The sequence below is a fragment of the Mauremys mutica genome, chromosome 15, assembly GCF_020497125.1.
Source record: "Mauremys mutica isolate MM-2020 ecotype Southern chromosome 15, ASM2049712v1, whole genome shotgun sequence".
Lineage (NCBI taxonomy): Eukaryota > Metazoa > Chordata > Testudines > Geoemydidae > Mauremys > Mauremys mutica.
The window spans coordinates 37,539,828-37,564,278 of record NC_059086.1 but is presented as its reverse complement, the minus strand read 5'-3'; the positions used below and the strand labels follow the sequence as shown (position 1 = coordinate 37,564,278).

The following is a 24,451-nucleotide window of genomic DNA, read 5'->3' as shown; positions in this document are numbered from 1 at the left end:
AGTGGGGGCTAGTGGTTAGAGCGGGGGGGGGGGGGAGGGCTGGGAGCTAGGACTCCTGGGTTCTCTCCCCGGCTCTGGGAGGGGAGTGGGGGCTAGTGGTTAGAGCTGGGGGGGGCTGGGAGCCAGGACTCCTGGGTTCTCGCCCCGGTTCTGGGAGGGGAGTGGGGTCTAGTGGTTAGAGCGGAGGGGGGGCGGGCTGGGAGCCAGGACTCCTGGGTTCTATGCCTTGCTGGTGGAGGGGCATGCACATGGGGGAGGTGCTGGAGAGCTGTAGTTAGGAGCCCAGGCCTCTCCCACCTGGCTGCGCCCCCCACGTGAACACCCCCCTCCCTCAACCTCCAGCCCCGCCCTGCACATCCTGCCCCCCCCTTCTCACCAGCCTCTCCTCCAGTCACCTCCCTCCATAGCACAGGGTGTCGGTGTCGCAGCTCTGGTGAAACCCACCCGGCCCTTGGCTGGGCAAACCCGGCGATGGCGTGAAAGAGCCTGTCCCAGGACTGGCCACACCAGGCCGCAGGCCAAGAAAGCCACATCCGGCCACCTCGGGCCTGGCCTTCCTAGCCGGCCCCTTTCCTGGCTGATCAGGGATTCCCTCTCCACTGGCCGGTCTGGCCGGCGCCTGGCCAGCGCTGGGAGCTGCTTTTCACTGGCACCGGCCGAGTGTCCACCATCTTCTGCCCCGTCTCCTCTTCCACGGTGCCGGCCCACCTGGCTCCTGCTACCACCAGGGCGGCTGGTGAATTTAAATCCGCCCCGTCCGTCTCCCGCCAGAACCGTGTCAAGGCCATCTGGGCTCTTTCATGCCGTGGAAAGGAGCAAGGGCGTAGGCATTTCTGAGGGGGGCGGTTTTTAACGTGTGCCTCAGTTTCCCTTCTGCTCGGTCCGAAATCCTGCTCGGCTGATCCTTTCCAGGGGCCAAGGCTCCGCGTCTGGCTGGGGCTGGGGGGGGCAGGCGGCTCCAACTCAGTGGTGGGGTCAGCCTTGAAGGAAGAGTGGGACCCTGGAGGGGGCTGCCCCACTGACGGGGGGCACCCAAGGCTGGTTTAGAAGCTGGGGCACAGCACCCAGCTGGTGGGTGGGTCCTTGTCTAGCCCCTGCTGGGCTGGGGCCAACAGTATCGACCTGTTCTTGGCCAAGCGAGCGCTGAGACCCCCTCCCGGGCGGCTGGGGGGCCGCGTGCTCCTGACCGTCGCTGCCCCACACCCGTCCCACCACGGCCCTACCCAGCAGCCACTGGGGCAGAGCCCGCGCCCGGCCCCTCTGGTGACTCCCCGCCCAGGCAGCACCCAGCGGGGGCCGGTGCCCAGCGTGGCATGGCTGGGCCATGGGGACGCAGCCCCACCACGGGGCTCCTGGGGGGTCACATGAGTATCCCTCTGCCCCAGCCCTTCCCTCCCCACCTCCCCCTTCTCCCGCGCCTACCCCTCCCCTCCCCACCCCATCTACCCCTCCCTCCCCCTCCCTCCCCCTCCCCACCCCATGTACCCCTCCCTCCCCCTTCCTCTCCCTCCCCTCCCCACTCCATCTACCCCTCCCTCCCCCTCCCCTCCCCACCCCACCACCCCTCCCTCCCCCTTCTTCCCCCTCCCCTCCCCACCCCACCTCCCCTCCCTCCCCCTCCCTCCCCCTCCCCTCCCCAACCCATCTCCCCGTCCCTACCCCTTACTCCCCCTCCCCTCCCCACCCCACCTACCCCTCCCTCCCCCTCCCTCCCCCCTCCCCTCCCCACCCCATCTACCCCTCCCTCCCCCTTCCTACCCCTCCACTCCGCACCCCATCTCCACCTCCCTGCCCCTTCATCCCCGGGGGGTCCCCACCCCACCTCCCCTCCCTCCCCCTTCCCTCCCCACCCCACCTCCCCTCCCTCCCCCTTCCTCCCCCTCCCCTCCCCATCTACCCCTCCCTCCCCCTTCCCTCCCCACCCCTCCCCCCCCCCTCTACACCTCCCTCCCCCTCCCTCCCCCTCCCCTCCCCACCCCATCTACCCCTCCCTCCCCCTACCTCCCCCTCCCCGCCCCACCCCATCTACCCCTCCCTCCCCCTTCCTCCCCCTCCCCTCCCCACCCCATCTACCCCTCCCTCCCCCTCCCTCCCCCTCCCCTCCTCACCCCATCTACCCCTCCCTCCCCCTTCCTCTCCCTCCCCTCCCCACCCCATCTACCCCTCCCTCCCCCTTCCTCTCCCTCCCCTCCCCACTCCATCTACCCCTCCTTCCCCTCCCCTCCCCACCCCATATACCCCTCCCTCCCCCTCCCTCCCCCTCCCCTCCCCACCCCATCTACCCCTCCCTCCCCCTCCCCTCCCCACCCCACCTCCCCTCCCTCCCCCTCCTCCCCCTCCCCACCCCATCTACTCCTCCCTCCCCGACCCTCCCCCTCCCCTCCCCCCCCCTTCTACCCCTCCCTCCCCCTCCCTTCCCTCCCCATCTCCCCTCCCCCTCCACCCCCCTCCCCACCTCTACCTTCTCCTCTCCTCCCCACCCCATCTACCCCTACCTCCCCCTTCCCTCCCCACTTACCCCCCATCTCCTCTCCCTCCAGCCCCTTCCCACCCCACCTCCCCTCCATCCCCCTCCCCTTCCTACCTCCCTCTTCTCCTCCTGCGCCAACCCCTCCCCACCCATCTACCCCTCCCTTCCCCTCCCCACTCATCCCTCCCCTCCCCATCTCTCCTCCCCCTCCTCTTCCCTTCCCACCTTCCCATCTCCTCCCCCTCCAGCCCATCCCCACCCTCCCGTCTCCATCCCCCTCCCCTTCCCCCCACCTCCTCCCCCTCCAGCCCCTTCCCCACCCATCCCCTCCCGCCCCCCGCCCAGCACCGCGGACAGCTCCTCCCCGCATCCCCCCCTCCCCTCCTGGCAGGGGACCGGACCGCACCACCGTGCACCGCAGAGGGGGAGAGCACCCTCCCCCCGCCGCCCGCAGATGGTACGACCCGCCCCGGGCTCGGCAAAGGGACCGGGAGCAACCATCGCGGCGGGAAGGGGTGGGGAAGGTGGGGCCGGGCGAGACCAATTCCCGGAGACGTGCGGGGGGCAGGTCCGGGTATCTGGGCTGGTCCAGCTGCTGCTGCGCTCATATGACTCCGGGATTCGGGAGCCGCCGGGTCTGCCCCAGAGAGAGCCCGGGGTGCAGGCCCCATAGATCCCCTCTAGGAGCCCCTATAGAAGGGCGCAGTCTGGGGGAGAGAGAGACACCCCCCTATAGCCCCCCTCCCTCGTAGCCCCCTTCCCCTATAGATCCCCTCCCTCACAGACCCCCCCTGCCCCACAGGCATCCCTTGCCCTATAGACACCCCTTTCCCCTCCAGAGATCCCCTATAGACACCCTTCTATAGACACTTCCTTTCCCCATAGCGATCCCCCCTAGACACCACAGCCCGAGCGAGAGCCCTTATAGAAGAAGGCCCCTATAGGGAGAAATCTCCTGTTTGGAAAGACCTTCACGCATAGACGAGACTCGCCCTGAGAGATGCCCCTGTAGAGAGCCTTCCCCTATAGAAGCATCCTATAGGGGAGCTTGCCCTACAGGAGGGGATCCCCTGTCTAGAGAGAAAGACCCCCCTCCCCCTATAGAAAAGAGAGAGCCCCTTCTGGGAAGACCCCGTCCACAAGAGCCATCCCCTATAGACAGACACCTCTCCTGCCCCGGAGAGAGCAGCCTCCCCTATAGGATTGATAGACACCCCCCATCTGCCCCCTACAGCGCCCCCAGGATGAATTACCTGCGGAGACGCCTCTCGGACAGTAACTTTATGGCCAACCTGCCCAACGGCTACATGACGGATCTGCAGCGGCCTCAGCCCCCTCCGGCGCCCCCCGGTGCCCCCTCGCCCGTCCTCTCCCCGGGCAGCGTCTCCCCGGCCGAGCGCCCCCCGGCTGCTCCCAGCCCCGGGGCCGGCGGGGGGGGAGGCGGGTTCTTTTCGTCCCTGTCCAACGCCGTGAAGCAGACGACAGCGGCCGCGGCGGCCACCTTCAGCGAGCAGGTGGGGGGCGGCAGCGCGGGGGGCGCGGGACGCAGCCGGACGCTGCTGGTCATCGACGAGCCCGGCACCGACTGGTGAGGAGCTGGGGGGGTGGGTGAGGACAAACAGCTGTCCATCCATCCGTCCGTCCGTCCATCCGTCTGTCCGTCCATCCATCCATCCGTCTGTTCGTCCATCCATCCATCCATCCATCCGTCCGTCCGTCCATCCATCCATCCATCCGTCTGTCCATCCGTCCGTCCATCCATCCATCCGTCTGTCCATCCATCCGTCCGTCCATCCGTCCATCCGTCCGTCTGTCCATCCATCCATCCATCCATCCGTCCGTCCATCCGTCCGTCTGTCCGTCTGTCCGTCCGTCCATCCATCCATCCGTCTGTCCATCCATCCATCCATCCATCCATCCGTCCATCCGTCTGTCCGTCCATCCATCCGTCCGTCCATCCATCTGTCTGTCCATCCATCCGTCTGTTCGTCCATCCATCTGTCCAGCTATCCATCCATCCATCTTTCCATTCAACTGTCCATTTATCCGTCAGTCCGTGCATCCATCCATCCGTCCATCCATCCATCTGTCCAGCATCCATCCATCTCTCCGTCTGTTTCTTCATCCATCTGTCGCCTCCCCTCCCCCTCCATCCCCTCAGCCCACCCCCTGCCTGACAATCCATCCTGCTTTCCATCTGTCCGTCCATCCGTCGGCCTACCCCCCACCCCCACCCTCCACCCCTTGGCTCAGCCCCGACCCCTGTCACCCCAAACCTCCGTGTGGCCACCCCTCTGCTTAGTCACTGCTGCGAATGCTGCAGCCACCCCTCCCCCTCCCCTCCGCTCCCTGTCCACCCTCCCCATCACCCCTTCCCCTGTCCCCAGTGCCCCCCTCCCCGTCCATCCCGCTCCGCCACTGCCCCATCGCCCCGTCCGTCCCCCTCCCCCACTGCCCCCATCACTCCATCCCTCCCCCTCCCCCACTGCCCCCATCGCCCCGTCCATCCCCTCCCCCACTGCCCCCATCACGCTGCCCATCCCCCTCCCCCACTGCCCCCATCGCCCCATCCGTCCCCCTCCCCCACTGCCCCCATCACTCCATCCCTCCCCCTACCCCACTGCCCCCCTCGCCCCGTCCGTCCCCCTCCCCCACTTCCATCCCCCTCCCCCACTGCCCCATCACCCCATCCGTCTCCCTCCCCCACTGCCCCATCCCCCTGTCCATCCCCTCCCCCACTGCCCCCATCGCCTCGTCCATCCCCCTCCCCCACTGCCCCATCACCCCATCCGTCTCCCTCTCCCTCTGCCCCCATCGCCTCCTCCATCCCCCTCCCCCCACGTCCATCCCCCTCCCCCACTGCCCCATCACCCCATCCGTCTCCCTCTCCCTCTGCCCCCATCGCCTCCTCCATCCCCCTCCCCCCACTTCCATCCCCCTCCCCCACTGCCCCCATCCCCTGTCCAGCTGAACCCATGTCTCAATGGGTTTGGGGGCATGGATCCATGTGGGGTCCCCAGGAATATTGTGGGGGCACTGTGTATGGGGGTGACCACCCAAGATCTGCTCCCCCTGGCCTGTTGGTAAGTGGGGAGGGGCTGGGCGGCGAGGAGGGTGGGTCATATGACCTACCCCCCCCCATCCTGCCCCTTGGGGCTAGATCAGAAGGATTTAAAGCAGGATAATCCCTATGGGGCGGGGAGGGGCACTGACCCCCCAGCCACCGCTTTCACTATAGAGTGGGGGCTGGGAGCCAGGACTCCTGGGTTCTCTCCCCAGCTCTGGGAGGGGAGTGGGGTCTGGTGGTTAGAGCAGGGGGGCTGGGAGCCAGGACTCCTGGGTCCTCTTCTGGGGCTCCCTGTTTCGGTGCCCGCGTGGTTACTGACTCAGGACCGAGATGAAATGGAGACGCTGGCTCTGGGCTCTTCATTTTTAGCTTTTCTGTTTAGACTCACAGGCGGGTTTGAATCCTGCCCCCCCTCCCTCACCGGTTCCCTATGCCTTCTGCCCACCCCCGCCGCCACCGCTGGGGGGGGGGCGCCGTGCTGTGGTGCACCATTTGTCTCCCGCCTTAGGCTGTCCCCCTGCCACTGGGAGGCCACACAAGCTATGGGGAAACTGAGGCACGGGCAGGCCTAGAAATATGCCGTAACATTTCCCCCACATTCCCACCACGCGCCTGCCTCGGTCTCTTTGCCTGCCCTGAGGGCGAACTTAACCCACCCACCCCGCCACTGTGTGTCCATGCAAGGTCTGGGGAAACTGAGGCACAGGCAGGCCTTTTAAAATCTCCCCCGCATCTCTCTCTTCCAGGGCTAAATTATTCAAGGGCAAGAAGCTCCATGGTGACGTGGAGGTGCGGGTGGAGCAGGTGGGTCTGGGCCCCACGGAATTGGGGGTGCCGGGGGGGCAGCCTGCAGGGGGTGGATGGGGGCGTTGTGGGGGTCGAGGGGCTGGCGTGGGGGCGATGCCAGGGGACGGGAGGGTCGGTGACATGTCATGAGGGGGGAATTCAGGGCGCCCAGTCTCATCTGTGGGTCTGACCCCCACGTTCGCCCCCCCCTCCCCAGGCCGAGTTCTCGGAGCTGAATCTAGTGGCTCAAGCCAACGGGGCCTTTTCGGTGGATCTCGAGGTTCTGCGCAACGGGGTGAAGGTGGTGAGGTGAGTGGGGGGCGGGGAGACCGGTGGGGGGGGAGGAAAGGGGGGAACCGCCAGCCAGGGGCTGTGGGTTGGGTGGGGAGCCGGGGGGGGGGAGGAACGGGGGAACCGCCAGCCAGGGGCTGTGGGTTGGGTGGGGAGCCGGGGGGGGGGAGGAACGGGGGAACCGCCAGCCAGGGGCTGTGTCTAATCCCCCCGTCTGCCCCCCCAGGACGGTGCACCCTGACTTCGTGCTGGTCCGGCAGCACGCCTACAGCATGGCCCCGGGGGGCGACCACCGGGGGCTGGTGATCGGGCTGCAGTACGCCGGGGTGCCCAGCGTCAACTCCCTGCACTCCATCTACAACTTCTGCGACAAGCCCTGGGTGGTGAGCGCCGGGGGGGGGGGGGCTGGTGGGTAGCCGGGGAGGGAGATGGGGGGTAGCTGGGGGGCTGGGGGGTAGCTGGGAGGGAGATGGGGGGCTGGTGGGTAGCCGAGGGTGGGGGCTGGAGGGTGCAGGTGGGTAGGCAGGCAGGATATAGGGGGCTGGTGGGTAGCCGGGAGGGAGATGGAGGGCTGGCGGGTAGATGGGGGTGGGGGGTCAGGCAGGTAGCTAGGTTGGAGATGGGAGGGGTTGGTGGGTAGCCGGGGAGGGACTGGGGGGCTGGTGGGTAGCCGGGAGGGAGATGGGGGGTAGCTGGGGGGCTGGTGGGTAGCTGGGAGGGAGCTGGGGGAGCTGGTGGGTAGCTGGGGAGGGACAGGGGCCTGGTGGGTAGCCGGGAGGGAGATGGGGGGTAGCCGGGGAGGGACAGGGGGCTGGTGGGTAGCCAGGAGGGAGATGGGGGGCTGGTGGGTAGCCGGGGGAGGCTGGGGGCTGGTGGGTAGCCGGGGAGGGACTGGGGACTGGTGGGTAGCCAGGAGGGAGATGGGGGCTGGTGGGTAGCCGGGAGGGAGATGGGGGGTAGCTGGGGGGCTGGGGGGTAGCTGGGAGGGAGCTGGTGGGTAGCTGGGGAGGGACAGGGGCCTGGTGGGTAGCCGGGAGGGAGATGGGGGGTAGCCGGGGAGGGACAGGGGGCTGGTGGGTAGCCAGGAGGGAGATGGGGGGCTGGTGGGTAGCCGGGGGAGGCTGGGGGGTAGCCGGGGAGGGACTGGGGGCTGGTGGGTACCGAGGGCCAGGTTCTGCCCCCCTGACCCATCCCCCTCCCCGCTCAGTTTGCCCAGTTGGTGCGGCTGCGCCGGAAGCTGGGGGCCGAGGAATTCCCCCTCATCGAGCAAACCTTCTACCCCAACTACCGGGAGATGGTGAGTGGGGCAGGGCTGCAGGGCTGGGGGTGGGCAGGGGGCGGGGCAGTGGGGTGGGCTGTGAGTCTGGCAGGGGGCGGGATTGCAGGGCTGTGGGGTGGGCAGGGGGCGGGGCAGTGAGGCGGGCTGTGAGCCTGGCAGGGGGTGGGCAGGGGGCAGGGCTGTGGGGCTGGGGGTGGGCAGGCGGTGGGGCTGTGGGGCTGGCAGGGGGCGGGGCTGTGGGGCGGGCTGTGAGCCCAACAGGGGGTGGGCAGGGGGCAGGGCTGTGGGGCTGGGGGTGGGCAGGCGGTGGGGCTGTGGGGCTGGCAGGGGGCGGGGCTGTGGGGCGGGCTGTGAGCCCGACAGGGGGCGGGGCGGGCAGGGGCTGAGCGCAGGGGGGTTGGCAAGCAGGGCTCAGGTGTGGGGCGGCAGCGGTGGGGCACAGAGGTGGGCAGGTCTTAGGGCTGCCCTGGACCCCCAGGGGCTGCTCTGTGCCGTGGGGCTGCAACCCCTTAGTGAGCCAGGCAGAGGCCTTCGCAAAGGGGGGCCCATTGGCTGCAGCCTCGAGGAGCCCCGGGGCAGCCCGGGGGGCAGGGGTGAAGGCAGGGTGGGGCCTGGCCACCCCCCGGGCTCCCTTGAGCCCCAGGGCCCTCGGGGAGGACCCTCAGGAATGGGGGGGAGGGGGGACAGTCAGGGATTGCGGCGCAGGGGGGTAGCCAGGGATTGGAGCATGGGGAGGGCTCTGGGGCAGCTCGACCCCCCGCCCGGCCCCCCCGCCCGGCAGACAACGGTGCAGACCCGACTCCCAGCGATTTCTTTATTTACGAATCAAACTCAGGAAAACAATTTTCACGGGTGGGGGGCAGAGTGGGGTGTCGTGGGGGGGGGGTCAGAGCCCACGGGCGTCACAGTCCAGGGGGCCGGCGTGGTGGGGGGCTCACTGCCCCCGGCTCCGGCCTGCCTTGAGCAGGGCCCCGGGGAGGCTGCTCTTGAGGGGCTCCCAGGCGCAGAAGGGCTCGGCCCCGGGGGGCGCCCCCTGGCCGGGGCGGGGCAGGCAGGCCAGGCGCTGGGCCTGGGGCCCCTGCCAGCTCCGCTCCAGGAGCCCGTCGGTCCAGAGGCACTGGGCGTCGCCCGACAGCGAGCAGGGCATGAAGAGACAGGGCATCACCTGGGGAGGGGGCGGGGTTAGAGACAGAGCCACGCCCACCCGCAGGCCCCGCCCACATCGATCACACAGACCCCGCCCACACCTCCCAGACTCCGCCCCCTGAAACTCCCCCCTCCGCCCAGACACTGCACCTGCGGCATGGGGCGGGGCTAGAGAGAGCCTCACCCACCCACAAGCCACGCCCACATCAATCACACAGACCCCGCCCACACCTCCCAGACTCCGCCCCCTGAAACTCCCCCCTCCGCCCAGACACTGCACCTGCGGCATGGGGCGGGGCTAGAGAGAGCCACACCCACCCCTCCTAGATCCCACCCCCCACCCACACTGGGGCCTCTGGGACACGCCCATCCCACATAAACCCCGCCTCCAAAGCCCCACGTCTGTCCCCCCATTGGGCCTGGTGTTACATGGCATCATTTGGGGGACGGGGGGGGATTAGGGACCCTCCCACCCCCCCATTCCCTGCCCCCCAGGCCCTGTCTCCCCAGGACTCACCTGGCAGGCACAGCCCCCTTCGTAGGCCTGGCTGACCCCGCGGCGCTGGCTGGGGGGGACGCGCCCCCAGGGGCGCACGAAGGAGCAGGCGGAGACCGTCAGGCGCTCGTCCTGCCGCGTGGCTGGGGGGAGAGGGCAGAGGGAGTGGCTGGCACCGTGCCCCATAGCGCCCCGCAGCCCCCCATGGGGCCCCACAGCCCTCACAACTGCCCATAGCCCCCCAGCCCCAGTGCCCCACAGCCCACCCAATTCCTCATAGCACCCCAAAGCTCCCAGTGCACAGCCCCCCAAACCCCCATAGTGCTCCACAGCCCAACTGCTCATAGCCCCCCCAGTGCCCCACAGCTCCCCTAACCACCCATAGCACCCACAGCCCCCCAACTACCCAAAGCCCCCCCCAGCCCACCCATGGAGCCCCACCCTCCCAGTGCCCCACAGTTCCCCCAGCCCCCCATAGCCCCCTCAGAGCCCCCATACTGACCCACAGCCCCCAATCCCCTGCAGACCCACATCCCCCCCACAGACCCCCAGAGCTCCCCCCATAGCCCCATACAGACCCCCATAGCCCTCCAATGACTCCTAGAGCCCCCCAGCCCCCCATAGCACTGCACAGCCCCCAGCCAGGAAATGCTGTGTCTGGGGGTGGCATGCCCCGGGGGGGGCTGTTTTGGAGGGATGGGGGTCACAGAGGACAGTGAAACTTGGGGGGGGGTCCTACCATGGGGAGGGCTGAATGGGGGGCAGCAGTTGTGGGGAGGGGCCATCTCCAGGGTAAATGGGGGGAGGCTCAGTGGAGGAGATGGATGTGGGGGTGTCTTGGAAGACAGGGGGCGGATATCCCATTTTGGGGGGCATACCTTGGGGGGGAAATACCCCAGGAGGGAGCTGGTGTTGAGGGGCCCTGAGGGGTTTTGGGGTGTCCATGGGGGGGCTGCCCCAGGCTGGAGTCAGGGTGCCTTACCCATGATGAGGTACTCCTCCCCCTTCAGGGGTGCCGGGTGCTGGTACCCACAGACGCTCTCCAGGGCCGGGGTGTCTACGAAGTGAACGTCCGCCAGCGGCTCGAACCCCTTGTAGATCTGCGGGGAGACGCGCGTCAGAGCAGCAGGAGGCGCTGTGGGGCGCAAGGGGGGGGCTGGCTGGGGGGGGTGCTCCTGGCTACCCCCGTCCTGGCCTGGACCAGCAGGGGGCACTGAGGGGCTGGCTGGCAGGGGGAGGGAGCTCCTGGCTACCCCAGCCCCGGCCTGGACCAGCAGGGGGCACTGGCTGTGGGGAGCAGGGGGCACTGGCTGTGGGGAGCAGGGGGCACTGGCCGTGGGGCTGGCGGGGGGGCACATACCTTGCTGGTTTTGATCTCGTAGCGGACCCACGACACGGACTCCCCGCGGCTGCTGTTGTGGCTCAGCGGAGTGACCCCCATGAACCTGCCCCGAATCACTGCACGGCAAAGAGAGGGGGGTCAGGGCACCCCCAGAGGCCTCCACCCTCCCACCCAGGGCTCTCGGCATCAAGAAGCACTTTAGTGGGGGGGGGGGGCGTGATCCAGCTCGCCCGGACTCCTGGGTCCTCCCACACCTTGGGAGTGTGGGGGGAAGGGATTTCCCCCTCCTTCCCGGACTCCTGGGTCCTCCCACACCTTGGCAGTGTGGGGGGAAGGGATTTCCCCCTCCTTCCCGGACTCCTGGGTTCTTCCACTTCTTGGAGAGAGGAGGATTCCCCCCCAACACACACACACACTTTGGAGCTGTGACCCCAGAATCAGCTCCAGCCGCTCCAGCGGGTAATAGCTCTACTGACGCTGGGGCTCAAGGGCTGGGGGGGAGCGCTCCCTGGTTGGCTAGGGGGTGGGGGCAGGACATGGGACATCGCAGCTGGGGGGGGGGCTCAGAGGGGTGCTGGCGGGCAGGGGTCACTCACCGACGTCGGCCTGGCAGAACGCCGTCTGGGGGTGCTGGGGGGCGGGGGGGAGCTCAGAGGGGTGCTGGGGGGTCAGGGGTCACTCACTGACGTCGGCCTGGCAGAACGCCGTCTGGGGGTGCTGGGGGGTGGGGTGGGGGGCTCAGAGGGGTGCGGGGGGGCGGGGGTCACTCACCGACATCGGCCTGGCAGAACGCCGTCTGGGGGTGCTGGGGGGCGCAGCTGCAGGCGTCTGTGGGGTCCCCGAGCACCAGGACCAGGATCGCTCCCGCCAGCAGCCGGCTCGAGGTGACAGGGCTCATGGTGACGCTGGGATCGAGGGGTCTGCGGGGGGACGGAGCCGGTTAGACCCACGACAGCCGGAGACACCCCCAGCCCCCCCCCCCGAATCACCCCAGCCTGGCCTCTCCCAGCAGATTCTGTCTGGCCTGGACTGGGGGGAGCCCAGGGGGGCTGCGGGTGGGGAGTGGGGGGCACCGGCAGGGCTGGGGGGGCCTGGGGGGCTGCGGGTCAGGAGTGGGGGGCACCGGCAGGGCTGGGGGGCTGCGGGTGGGGAGTGGGGGGCACCGGCAGGGCTGGGGGGGGGGGCAGGGGGGCTGCGGGAGGGGAGTGGGGGGCACCGGCAGGGCTGGGGGTGTGTCTGTTTCTCTGCCAGAAAAAATAAGTTAGAAGAGAAGTGGAAGGGGGGGGGGGGTGTCCGGCGCCAGGGCCGAGGAGGCAGCAGAAGGCCCCGGGGGCGGTGGAAGGCCCGGGGGGCCCGGTGGAAGGGGGCTGGGGGGCAGCAGAAGACCTGGGGGGCAGCAGAAGGCCGGGGGGGGCAGCAGAAGACCGGGGGGGTCCGGGGGGCCGGTGGAAGGGGGCCGGGGGGCAGCAGAAGAACTGGGGGGCCCGGGGGGGCCGGTGGAAGGGGGCCGGGGGGCAGCAGAAGACCAGGGGGGCCCGGGGGGCCGGTGGAAGGGGCCCGGGGGGCAGCAGAAGGCCCGGGGGGCCCGGGGGTGGGTCCCTCTCTCCTACCTGGACCGTGGGGCTGTCGGGCTCCGCGGTGCCTGGCTCAGCCCCGCTGGCTCCTATATAGTCCCCGCGTCCCCCCCGGCCCCCCCTTTTCCTGCCGCCCCGCCGCGCTGGGCGGGCGGGGGCTGATGTCAGCGGGGGGGGGGGTTCTCTGACGTCTCTTGCCCGGTGGGGGCGGCTCCAGCTCCCCCCTCCCAGCGCCCCCCATGGGGGGCGGGTCTGATTAGTCAGCGGCGCCGCCGGTTCTTGAGAACCCAGCAATCGGGGCGGGCGGGGGGCGTTGGGCTGGGGGCTAGGCGGGGGGGCTGGGGGGGCTGGCGGGGGGCTCTGGGCTGGCAGGGGGCTGGGGGGGGCTGGCAGGGGGCTCTGGGCTGGCAGGGGGCACTGGGCTGCAGGGGGCTGGGGGGTTGGCAGGGGGCTCTGGGCTGGCAGGGGGCACTTGGCTGCTGGGGGCTGGGGGGGTTGGCAGGGGGCTCTGGGCTGGCAGGGGGCTCTGGGCTGCAGGGGGCTGGCAGGGGGCTCTGGGCTGGCAGGGGGGCTGGCAGGGGGCTCTGGGCTGCAGGGGGGTGGCAGGGGGCTGGGGGGGCTGGCAGGGGGCTCTGGGCTGGCAGGGGGCTGGGGGGGTTGGCAGGGGGCTCTGGGCTGGCAGGGGGCTCTGGGCTGCAGGGGGCTGGCAGGGGGCTGGCAGGGGGCTCTGGGCTGGCAGGGGGCACTGGGCTGCAGGGGGCTGGGGGGGCTGGCTGGGGGCTGGCAGGGGGCTGGGGGGGCTGGCGGGGCTCTGGGCTGGCAGGGGGCACTGGGCTGCAGGGGGCTGGGGCGCTGGCAGGGGGCACTGGGCTGGCAGGGGGCTGGCAGGGGGCTGGGAGGGGGCTGGCAGGGGGCACTGGGCTGCAGGGGGCACTGGGCTGGCAGGGGGCTGGGGGGGCTGGCAGGGGGCTGGCGGGGGGCTGGCAGGGGGCTCTGAGGTGGCAGGGGGCTCTGGGCTGGCAGGGGGCACTGGGCTGCAGGGGGCTGGGGGGGCTGGCAGGGGCTCTGGGCTGCAGGGGGCTGGGGGGGCTGGCAGGGGGCTCTGGGCTGGCAGGGGGCTCTGGGCCCCAGGGGGCTCTGGGCTGCAGGGGGCTGGGGGGGCTGGCAGGGGGCTGGCAGGGGGCACTGGGCTGCAGGGGGCTGGGAGGGGGCTGGCAGGGGGCTCTGGGCTGCAGGGGGCTGGGGGGGCTGGGAGGGGGCTGGCAGGGGGCTGGGGGGCTGGCAGGCTGCTCAGCAGGGGCCGGGTGCTGCAGGGGCTCAGCCCCCCCCATGGGGTAACGCCCCCTGCAGCCCTGCTGCCCCCTGCGTGCCCCCGGTGCTGAGCTCAGGGTTCTTGTAGCATCTGCGTCACTGGGACCCCGCTGCGGGTGGGGCAGGGCAGCTGTGGGGTGACTCACCCTGGGGACTCAGTGACCTCCTGCCCCCAGGGGCACCCCTGCCACACAGAGCTCAGAGCAGTGTGGCCTGGGAGCCAGGACTCCTGGGTTCTCTCCCTGACTCGGGGAGGGGAGGGGGGTCTAGTGGTTAGACCAGGGGGGGCTGGGAGCCAGGACTCCTGGGTTCTTTTCTCCCAGCCGTGGGCCCGTGTGGGGCTAGAAGGTGCTTGAGGTTCTGCCCCTTTGCCCAGGGCCGGGCTAGCCGGGGCTGCGGGTCGGGAGTGAGGGGCACCCTGCCCTTTGCATGCCAGAATGGGGTTAGCCCCCCCCCCAGCCAGTGCCCTGCTCCCCACAGCGCCCCCAGCTGGGGCTGGAGCAGTGGGGGAGGAGCTGTGTGTGGGAAGCCCCATATGGCTGTGGGGGGCTGGTTCTGGGGGCGATTTGCAATCCCAGGGACATGGCTGGGGGGCAGGAATTCAGGGCTGGCTGTGTGGGGAATCGGGGGCAGGCTTGGGGGCTGGCTGGAGGGTTTGGGGGGCAAGCAGGGGGCAGACTGGGGATCTGGGCAGGCTGTAGGGGGGATTGGGGCCAGGCTGGGGGCAAGCAGGGGGCAGGCTGGGGATCTGGGCAGGCTGTATAGGGGATGGGGGCAGGCTGGGGGGCAGGCTGGGGGGATGGGGGCAGGCTGGGGAGCAGGCTGGGGGGATGGGGGCAGGCTGGGGGGAGCGGGGCAGGCTGGGGGGCAGGTTGGGGGGATTGGGGCAGGCTGGGGGGCAGGTTGGGGGGATTGGAGCAGGCTGGGGGGCAGGCTGGGGGGATCGGGGCAGGCTGGGGGGCAGGCTGTGTGTGGTGGGGGGAGGCACGTGTGGGTCGCACTTTCAGAGAAAGTCTGGGTTTCCCAACACCAGTGGCAGGAAGTGAGGCAGGAGTGTGGGGGGTTGACTCACCCCGGGCGGTTGCGGAAGTGGGGCCGTGACCCCAGGATTCCCTCACGGCCTCGCTCCTTGCACAACCCAGGCCACGCTCACCACACATCAGAGCCGGGAAGGGGGCGAAGGACGGGCCCCGAGTCTCAGACCGCCCCCCCCCAGCCTGCCCCCCAGCCTGCAGTGGCTGCAGCTGTGTGAGGCATCCCCAGGCAGTGTTATATGCAGCTGTTCCCAGCAGCTCTGCCCCAGAGGTGGCTGCATCTCATCGCTGGACGAGGTGTCCCCAGGTGGCGTTATAGGCAGCTATTCCCAGTGGCTCTGCCCCAGGTGGCTGCATCTCAGCGCTGGCTGAGGCGTCCCCAGGCGGCGTTATAGGCGGCTGTTCCCAGTGGCTCTCCCCAGAGGTGGCTGCATCTCAGCACCGGCTGAGGCGTCCCCAGGCGGCATTATAGGCGGCTGTTCCCAGTGGCTCTCCCCAGAGGTGGCTGCATCTCAGCACCGGCCGAGGCGTCCCCAGGTGGCGTTATAGGCGGCTGTTCCCAGTGGCTCTGCTCCAGAAGTGGCTGCATCTCAGCACCGGCCTGCGTCCGGCTCTGACACAGCTCTTTGGTATTTCCTTTAATAACTATTTCATGAGAGATTATTTTCTGTCTCTGACCTTTGACCCCTGACGGGTGAAATCGGCCCAGTGATGTCTGAGTGCAAAGTGTCTGGTTACTGTGTGTCCATGGAGTGAGGCCTGCTGTGATGTGTGCGGGGGAGGCAGGGCCTGGGAGTTCTCTCCCTGGCTCTGGGAGGGGAGTGGGGGCTGTTGGTTAGAGGAGGGGGGGGCTGGGAGCCAGGACTCCTGGGTTCTCTCCCATGCTCTGGGAGGGGAGTGGGGGCTGGTGGTTAGAGCGGTGGGGCTGGGAGCCAGGACTCCTGGGTCCATTCTGTCCCATTTCCCCCTAGCCGGGCGGCTGTAGGATTCACAGGGGTGACGCTGTGCCCGACTTGCGGGGGATTGGCGGGGTTGGGGCAGAGGTGTGAAGGACCCGCTGACCTGGATGGGGGCGTATTGGTGGGGGGGGGTCGTGTCTGGCGCGGAGGTGGGTGGGGGATTTACATTTATAGCCCGTTATTCCAGGAAGGGAGAGGGGCGGTGCCAGGCCACGGGCAGACGGGCAGGGAGCCAGGCCCGGATTGGAAACAGACGGCCTGGGCTGAGGGGTGGCCAAAACCACGCCCGGGTGTCTGGGCTCACGGGTGGGCTGCAGGTCGGGAGTGAGGGGCAGGGGGGAGCCCAGGGCTGGGCCAGCAGGGGGCTGTGGGTCGGGGGTGAGGGGCACTGGCAGAGCTGGGGGTGGAGGCCGGGGGGCTGTGGGTCGGGGGTGAGGGGCACCGGCAGAGCTGGGGCCGGGGGGCTGTGGGTCAGGGGTGAGGGGCACCAGCAGAGCTGGGGGTGGAGGCCGGGGGGCTGTGGGTCAGGAGTGAGGGGCACCGGCAGAGCTGGGGCCGGGGGGCTGTGGGTCAGGGGTGAGGGGCACCGGCAGGGCTGGGGGTTGGGGGTGAGGGGCAGGGGAGAGCCCAGGGCTGGGCCAGCAGGGGGCTGTGGGTCGGGAGTGAGGGGCACCCCCTGTTCCCCTGATCCCCACCCGCTCTCTCGCTCTCCCCCCAGCTGACGTCCCCCAGGTACCCCGTGGTGGTGAAGATGGGCCACGCCCACTCTGGGATGGGCAAGGTAAGAGCCCCGCCCCCTTTGTCCTCTCTCCCCTGTGCTCCGCCCACTTTGCGTGGGGTGTCCCCAGGGGTCCCCCCCGTGCTGGCCCTCTAAGCAATCGGGGTGGGGGAAATACTGAACAGAACGGGGGCGGGGGGGGGCAGACAGGGAGGTTCCCACCTCTCTCCCCATTGGTCAGTCTGAGTTCCTCCCCAGGGGGCGGGGTTTGTCTCTCTAGGGGCGTGGCCTGTCTCACCTGGCAAAACAGGAAGTCCCTCCTCCGAGGAGGCGGGGGGAGAGATTTTTGTCTTGGGGGCGGGGGGGGGGCTGCTCTCGGCTCGGGGCAGCCCAGGGCAGAGCCCCCTCCCCCCAGGTGTGAGCCGCCCCCCGGTGACGGCCCCGCCCCCCAGGTGAAGGTGGAGAACCAGTACGATTTCCAGGACATCGCCAGCGTGGTGGCCCTGACGCGGACGTACGCCACGGCCGAGCCCTTCGTCGACGCCAAGTACGACCTGCGCGTCCAGAAGATCGGCACCAGCTACAAGGCTTATATGTGAGGGTCCCCCCGCGGCGCCCCCGCCCCGCCCCCCGGCGCCCCGCCCAGCCCCACGGCGCCTGCTTCTGTCCCATGGTGCCTGGTCCTGCCCCACGGCGCCCCCAGCCCACCCCACGGCGCCCCCGCCCCGCCCCCGGTGCCCTGCCCAGCCCCACGGCGCCTGCTTCTGTCCCACGGCGCCCCCAGCCCACCCCACGGCGCCCTGTCCTGCCCCATGTCACCCCCACCCCGCCCCACAGTGCCCCATCCTGCTCCATGGTGCCCCCGCCCCGCCCCCCGGTGCCCTGGCCAGCCCCATGGCGCCTGCTTCTGTCCCACGGTGCCTGGTCCTGCCCCACTGCGCCCCCGGCCCGCCCCACGGCGCCCTGTCCTGCCCCATGTCACCCCCACCCCGCCCCACAGTGCCCCATCCTGCTCCACGGCGCCCCCGCCACGCCCCCCGGCGCCCTGTCCTGCCCCACAGCACCCCCACCCCGCCCCATGGTGCCCACTCCTGCCCCACGGCGCCCCCATCCCACCCAGCAGCATCCCTGCCCTACCCCACAGCGCCCCATCCCGCCCCATGGCGCCCCATCCCGCCCCACAGCGCCCTGCCCAGCCCCACGGCGCCTGCTTCTGTCCCACAGTGCCTGGTCCTGCCCCACAGCACCCCCGGCCCGCCCCACAGCGCCCTGTCCTGCCCCATGTCACCCCCACCCCACCCCACAGTGCCCCAACCTGCTCCATGGCACCCCCACCCCGCCCCACGGCGCCCTGTCCTGCCCCACAGCACCCACGCCCAGCCCCACGGCGCCCCTCCCTGCCCCATGGTGCCCAGTTCTGCCCCACGGTGCCCTGTCCTGCCCCATGGCGCCTGGTCCTGCCCCACAGGACCTCTGCCCCACCCTGTGGCACCCCCCGGCCTCCTTCTCTAACGCCCCCGTCTCGGCCCAGGAGAACCTCGGTCTCGGGGAACTGGAAAACGAACACGGGCTCGGCCATGCTGGAGCAAATCGCCATGTCCGACAGGTGAGGGGCTGCGGGGGACCCCCTGGGGGCGGGGCTCCATGGGGCTGGGGAAGGGGCGGGGCTAAGGAGGCTAGTGGGGGCAGGGCTCGGGTAGCCCAGGTGGCCGGGGCCAGTGGAGGGCAGGGACGAGGAGGGGTCTGGTTGCCCACTGGGGGGCCGGGGTTTGGGGGGCCCCCACGAGGAGGCTGGGCAGGGAAGGGGTGGCCTTTGGGGTCAGTGTGGGGGCTGGGGGGGCGGGGAGGCCGGGGGTCTGTCTGCGGGGGGGCAGCATCTCTGTGCGGGTGAAGAAGTCTCTCTGTGGGGGGGGGCTATAGGAGGGTCCGCGGAGGCTGGGGGGCAGGGCTCTCTGGGGGGGTCATTGGGAGGTCCCCAGTGTTTGGGGGCAGGGCGTCTCTGGGAGGGTCATTGCAGGGTCCCCAGGATTTGGGGTGGAGTCTCTGTTGGGGGGTGTCGTTCAGCCCCCTTCCCACCAACCCCCCCCCAGGTACCGGCTGTGGGTCGACACCTGCTCGGAGATTTTCGGGGGGCTGGACATCTGCGCGGTGGAGGCCCTGCACGGCAAGGACGGGCGCGACCACATCATTGAGGTGACCCCGCTGTTGGGGGCCGGGGGGGCTGGGGGGAGCTGGGGGGTGGCCAGGGGGGCGGGGCTGGGAGGCCGGGGGGAGGGAGCCCACAAGTGGCTGTGTCAGAGTCTGTCTCCCGGACGCCTGGGTCCCCAACGAGGGGACGGCCGAGGAGCCATCCCCCCCCGGACGCCTGGGTCCCCCCACTGCTAACGAGCCCCCCACTTCTCCCTCCCAGGTCGTCGGCTCCTCCATGCCGCTGATCGGGGACCAGCAGGACGAAGACAAGCAGCTGATTGCGGAGCTGGTCCTGGGGCGCATGGCGCAGGCTCTGCCCCGAACCCCCACCCCCTCCCCGGTGCGGGGGAGCCCGGCCCAGGTACCCCCTGCCCCGAACCCCCACCCCCACTGTGGGGAGCCCCGGACCCTCCACCGGCCCTGGGGAGGGGGGCAGGGACGCAGGTCTCTGCACCCAACGCCCTGTCCCACCCCCTGGGTCATCGCACAACACCCAGGGGAAACTGAGGCACCACACAGGAGTCAGACCGGTGCGGGGGGGGGCTCGGCCCAGGTACCCCCACCCCCCATAACTTCGTGACCCCACTTCTTGAGCAGTTCAGGCCCCCCCCATGTCCCCTCCACAGCCCCCCAGGCGTGACCCCTCCCCCAACTGACGCCCCCTTTTCTCTTACAGGCGCAGGGAACCCCGGCAGGGCAGAGACAAGGACCCACGGCGCAGCAACGGCCCCCCCCGCAGGGTGGGTGGCAAACTGCAACCCCGCCCCCCCACCGCACAGCCCCCCATTGATCCCCCCTGCAGAGCCCTCCACTGATCCCCCCACCGCACAGCCCCCCTGAGCCCTCCGCCCCCCCTGCAGAGCCCCCCATTGATCCCCCGCCCCCCACCGCACAGCCCCCCATTGATCCCCCCACCGCACAGCCCCCCCGAGCCCTCCGCCCCCAATGCAGAGGCCCCCCACTGAGCCCCCTGCCCCCCTGCCCCCCGCAAATACCCCCACTGAGCCCCCCCCTGCCCACCCCCCCAGAACATGCTTGCCCCACCACTAACGGTGTTTCTCTCTCTCTTGCAGGGGGACCGCAGCCACCGGCCCCACACCCCCAGCGCCCCCCGTCCCAGCAGCGACCCCCCCCACAGGGGCAGCAGCTCTCCGGCCTGGCTCCCCAGCCCGGTGCCCCGACCCTGCAGCAGCGCCTGCCCAGCCCCACCGGCCCCCAGCAGCGCCCCATGGGCCCCCCCCAGCAGCGCCAGCCGGGCCCCGGCCTCCCACAAGGCCCGCGAGCCCCCCAGCCCGGTGGGGGAGCCCCCCCGGCCCCCCAGCCCCAGCGGGGACCCAGCCCCGGGGCTGGGGGTCAGTCCCCCCAGTCGCAGGCGAAGTCCGGGGGGGGCCCTCCCCAGCCTCAGCAGCCCCCCCAGCAGCGCCCCCCGGGGGCCCAGCAGCGAGCGCCACCCCGGCAGAGCAGCCAGGGGGCGCCCTCCAGCCAGCGGGGCCCCCCCCAACCTCGTCCGGCGCCCCCCACCACGCAGCAGCCACGGCCCAGCGCCCAGGGGGGCAGCCGGCCCCCCCCAGCACACGGGAAACCCCAAGTGGCTCAGAAACCCACCCCGGAGCTGCCGGTGCCCCAGCCCCAGATGAAGTAAGGACCCTCCCTGCGCCCCCCCCCCCAGGACTCCTGGGTTCTCTCCTGGCTCTGGAAGGGGAGTGGGGGGTGGGGCTGGGAAGCCGGACGCCTGGGTTCTCGCCCTGGCTCTGGAAGGGGAGTGGGGGCTAGTGGGGCGGGGGGGGGTAGAACCACACTGGTCAGGCCTGGGGCGGTGGAGGGGGGGCTCTATTCTCCTGCTTGTCTCCCCCATTGCTTATGGCCTGCACCCGGGGGGTGGGGGGGTCAGTGCCTGTCCGGGGGGGGGGGCATCACCCTCTGCTGTGCTACCGCCTGGCATGGATTAATCGTGTCTTTCTCTCCCCCCTCCCCCCCATGGCCCCCTCCCCCCCCAGCAAGTCCCAGTCTCTGACCAGTTCCTTCCCCCTCGCAGAGCCGGCGCGGGGCAGCGCTAGCCCGGAGGAGGCCCGGGCCGAGTCCATCCGGTCGCTGCGCCAGAGCTTCGCCAGCCTCTTCTCCGAGTGACCCCCCCGGAGCCCCCTCGAGACCCCCCCGGAGCTTCGCCAGCCTCTTCTCCGAGTGACCCCCCGGAGCCCCCCTGAGACCCCCCCGGAGCTTCGCCAGCCTCTTCTCCGAGTGACCCCCCGGAGCCCCCCCGAGACCCCCCCGGAGCTTCGCCAGCCTCTTCTCCGAGTGACCCCCCGGAGCCCCCCCGAGACCCCCCCGGAGCTTCGCCAGCCTCTTCTCCGAGTGACCCCCCCGGAGCCCCCCCGAGACCCCCCCGGAGCCTCGCCAGCCTCTTCTCCGAGTGACCCCCCCGGAGCCCCCCCGAGACCCCCCCGGAGCTTCGCCAGCCTCTTCTCCGAGTGACCCCCCCGGAGCCCCCCCGAGACCCCCCCGGAGCTTCGCCAGCCTCTTCTCCGAGTGACCCCCCCCGGAGCCCCCCCGAGACCCCCCCGGAGCTTCGCCAGCCTCTTCTCCGAGTGACCCCCCCCGGAGCCCCCCCGAGACCCCCCGGAGCCTCGCCAGCCTCTTCTCCGAGTGACCCCCCCGGAGCCCCCCCGAGACCCCCCCGGAGCTTCGCCAGCCTCTTCTCCGAGTGACCCCCCCGGAGCCCCCCCGAGACCCCCCCGGAGCTTCGCCAGCCTCTTCTCCGAGTGACCCCCCCGGAGCCCCCCCGAGACCCCCCCGGAGCCTCGCCAGCCTCTTCTCCGAGTGACCCCCCGGAGCCCCCCGAGACCCCCCCGGAGCTTCGCCAGCCTCTTCTCCGAGTTACCCCCCCGGAGCCCCCCCGAGACCCCCCGGAGCTTCGCCAGCCTCTTCTCCGAGTGACCCCCCCGGAGCCCCCCCGAGACCCCCCCGGAGCTTCGCCAGCCTCTTCTCCGAGTGACCCCCCCGGAGCCCCCCCGAGAGCTTCGCCAGCCTCTTCTCCGAGTGACCCCCCCGGAGCCCCCCTGAGACCCCCCAGGAGCTTCGCCAGCCTCTTCTCCGAGTGACCCCCCCGGAGCCCCCCCCGGAGCTTCGCCAGCCTCTTCTCCGAGTGACCCCCCCGGAGCCCCCCCTGAGCCTCGCCTGCCTCTTCTCCGAGTGACCCCCCCGGAGCCCCCCCGCGTCCCCCCCGGAGCTTCGCCAGCCTCTTCTCCGAGTGACCCCCCCGGAGCCCCCCCGAGACCCCCCCGGAGCTTCGCCAGCCTCTTCTCCGAGTGACCCCCCGGAGCCCCCCCGAGACCCCCCGGAGCTTCGCCAGCCTCTTCTCCGAGTGACCCCCCCGGAGCCCACCCGCGACCCCCCCGGAGCCTCGCCAGCCTCTTCTCCGAGTGACCCCCCCCGGAGCCCCCCCGAGACCCCCCCGGAGCTTCGCCAGCCTCTTCTCCGAGTGACCCCCCTGGAGCCCCCCGAGACCCCCCGGGAGCTTCGCCAGCCTCTTCTCCGAGTGACCCCCCCGGGCGCCCCCCGACACCGCCGGGGAGCTTCGCCAGCCTCTTCTCCGAGGGACCCCCCCCGGAGCCCCCCCGAGACCCCCCCGGAGCTTCGCCAGCCTCTTCTCCGAGTGACCCCCCCCGGAGCCCCCCGAGACCCCCCGGGAGCTTCGCCAGCCTCTTCTCCGAGTGACCCCCCCGGGACCACCCCGAGACCCCCCCGGAGCTTCGCCAGCCTCTTCTCCGAGTGACCCCCCCCCGGTGCCCCCCCGAGACCCCCCCGGAGTTTCGCCAGCCTCTTCTCCGAGTGACCTCCCCGGAGCCCCCCCGAGACCCCCCCGGAGCTTCGCCAGCCTCTTCTCCGAGTGACCCCCCTGGAGCCCCCCCGAGCCCCCCCCGGAGCCTCGCCAGCCTCTTCTCCGAGTGACCCCCCCCCGGAGCCCCCCCGGAGCTTCGCCAGCCTCTTCTCCGAGTGACCCCCCCGGAACCCCCCGAGACCCCCCCGGAGCTTCACCAGCCTCTTCTCCGAGTGACCCCCCCGGAGCCCCCCCACGCCCCCCCGGAGCCTCGCCAGCCTCTTCTCCGAGTGACCCCCCCGGAGCCCCCCCGAGACCCCCCCGGGAGCTTCACCAGCCTCTTCTCCGAGTGACCCCCCCGGAGCCCCCCTGAGCCCCCCCGGAGCCTCGCCAGCCTCTTCTCCGAGTGACCCCCCCCGGAGCCCCCCCGAGCCCCCCCCGGAGCTTCGCCAGCCTCTTCTCCGAGTGACCCCCCCCAGAGACCCCCCTACTGCCCCCCGCTCCCCAGAGACCCTCCCCTCCCAGGTGACGCCACGGGCCCCTCCCTGAGACCCCCGAACCGCCCCATAGATCTTCCCGGGGACCCCAGTGACGCCCCCTCGCTGCACCGTCCATCCCCCCGCCGGGGACCCACTGCCTGGAGCCCGAACCGCTGCGCTCAGCCCCTGGACACCGGGGTCCCCACAATGCGCCGTCTGCCGGGGGGCGGGACACGGCCGGGTGGGTGCAGCTGTGTGTGAAATTAATCCCCCCCAGCCCTGAATCCACCCTAGCCCCCCCGTTCCTCCTGTGACCCCCCCAATCCACCCTAGCTCCCATAACCCCCCCATGCTGAGCCCCCCAATCCACTCCAGCCCCCTGTAACACCCCCACATCCCTGCCCCCAGCAACACCCCCTACCCCCGATCCACCCCAGCCCCCCCTTAATCCCCCACTGCCCCCTGCGAGACCCCCACCCCCAAATCCACCTTAGCCCCCATAACACCCCACATCCCTGCCCCCAGCAACACCCCCCACCCCCGAATCCACCCCAGCCCCCCCTTAATCCCCCACTGCCCCCTGCGGGACCCCCACCCCCAAATCCACCCTAGACCCCATAACACCCCACATCCCTGCCCCCAGCAACACCCCCCACCCCCGAATCCACCCCAGACCCCCCTTAACCCCCCACTGCCCCCTGCAAGACCCCCCACCTCTAAATCCACCCTAGCCCCCCTTAACCCCCCCACTGCCCCCTGCGAGACCCCCACCCCCGAATCCACCCCAGACCCCCCTTAACCCCCACTGCCCCCTGTGAGTCACCCCACATCTAAATCCACCCGAGCCCCCCTTTAGCGCCCCTCTGCCCCCTGCTAGACCCCCACCCCCGAATCCACCCCAGACCCCCCTTAACCCCCCACTGCCCCCTGTGAGACCCCCCACCTCTAAATCCACCCTAGCCCCCCTTAACCCCCCCACTGCCCCCTGCAAGACCCCCACCCCAAATCCACCCTAGCCCCTGTAACCCCCCCATGCTGCCTCCCGTGAGCCCCCCCCACCCCTGAACCCACCCTAGCCCCTGTAACACCCCACATCCCTGCCCCCCAGCAACACCCCCCTCCCCCGCCAGCCCCCCATGTACCACCAGCCCAGCCCATCTCCCTTTCCCCAGCGGCCCCCCACAACACCCTCCTGCCCCCCATCACCCCCCTGTACAGATCTCAGAGTCTTGCCCCCTCTATATTTTTGAGTGCCCCCCAGCGCTGTGTCGTGACGCCCCCCCAGCGCGTGATATTTGCGTGTCGTTTCTGTGTTGTGTCATGACGCTTCCACCCCTGCCCCGAATTGGGCCCTGGGGGGCAAAGGAGGGAGCCCAGGATCGGGCCCCTCCCCCCTCCGGCCCAGACGCTGCTCCCCCACCCCTAGTTCCCACTGTGAAGGGGACGGGGTGGGGGCGGGGCCGTCGAGCACGAATAGCTCCCCTCCCCCGTT

At 70.9% G+C, this 24,451-nt stretch overlaps 2 protein-coding genes across 3 annotated transcripts; one reads left to right on the top strand and one right to left on the bottom strand.

Annotated features, from left to right (window-relative positions):
• Positions 1 to 3,094: 3,094 nt before the first annotated feature.
• On the top strand, positions 3,095 to 21,840 carry SYN1 (synapsin I). Of its 2 annotated transcripts, none has more exons than XM_044989049.1 (13): positions 3,095 to 4,058; positions 6,284 to 6,341; positions 6,541 to 6,632; positions 6,841 to 6,997; positions 7,822 to 7,911; positions 16,474 to 16,536; positions 16,926 to 17,068; positions 18,005 to 18,079; positions 18,564 to 18,666; positions 18,884 to 19,024; positions 19,340 to 19,403; positions 19,737 to 20,301; positions 20,661 to 21,840. In XM_044989049.1, the coding sequence occupies exons 1-13, from the start codon at positions 3,715 to 3,717 to the stop codon at positions 20,788 to 20,790; spliced, it is 2,025 nt and encodes a 674-aa protein (XP_044844984.1). In that variant the 5' UTR covers positions 3,095 to 3,714; the 3' UTR covers positions 20,791 to 21,840. The 2 variants fall into 2 exon arrangements, with proteins under 2 accessions (XP_044844984.1, XP_044844985.1); XM_044989050.1 differs by having other exon boundaries at positions 20,699 to 20,867.
• On the bottom strand, positions 8,697 to 12,636 carry TIMP1 (TIMP metallopeptidase inhibitor 1). The gene is made up of 6 exons (XM_044989051.1): positions 12,488 to 12,636; positions 11,649 to 11,797; positions 10,896 to 10,993; positions 10,518 to 10,635; positions 9,557 to 9,678; positions 8,697 to 9,058 (listed from the first exon to the last, which is right to left on the bottom strand). The coding sequence occupies exons 2-6, from the start codon at positions 11,773 to 11,775 to the stop codon at positions 8,828 to 8,830; spliced, it is 696 nt and encodes a 231-aa protein (XP_044844986.1). The 5' UTR covers positions 11,776 to 11,797; positions 12,488 to 12,636; the 3' UTR covers positions 8,697 to 8,827.
• Positions 21,841 to 24,451: the final 2,611 nt, after the last annotated feature.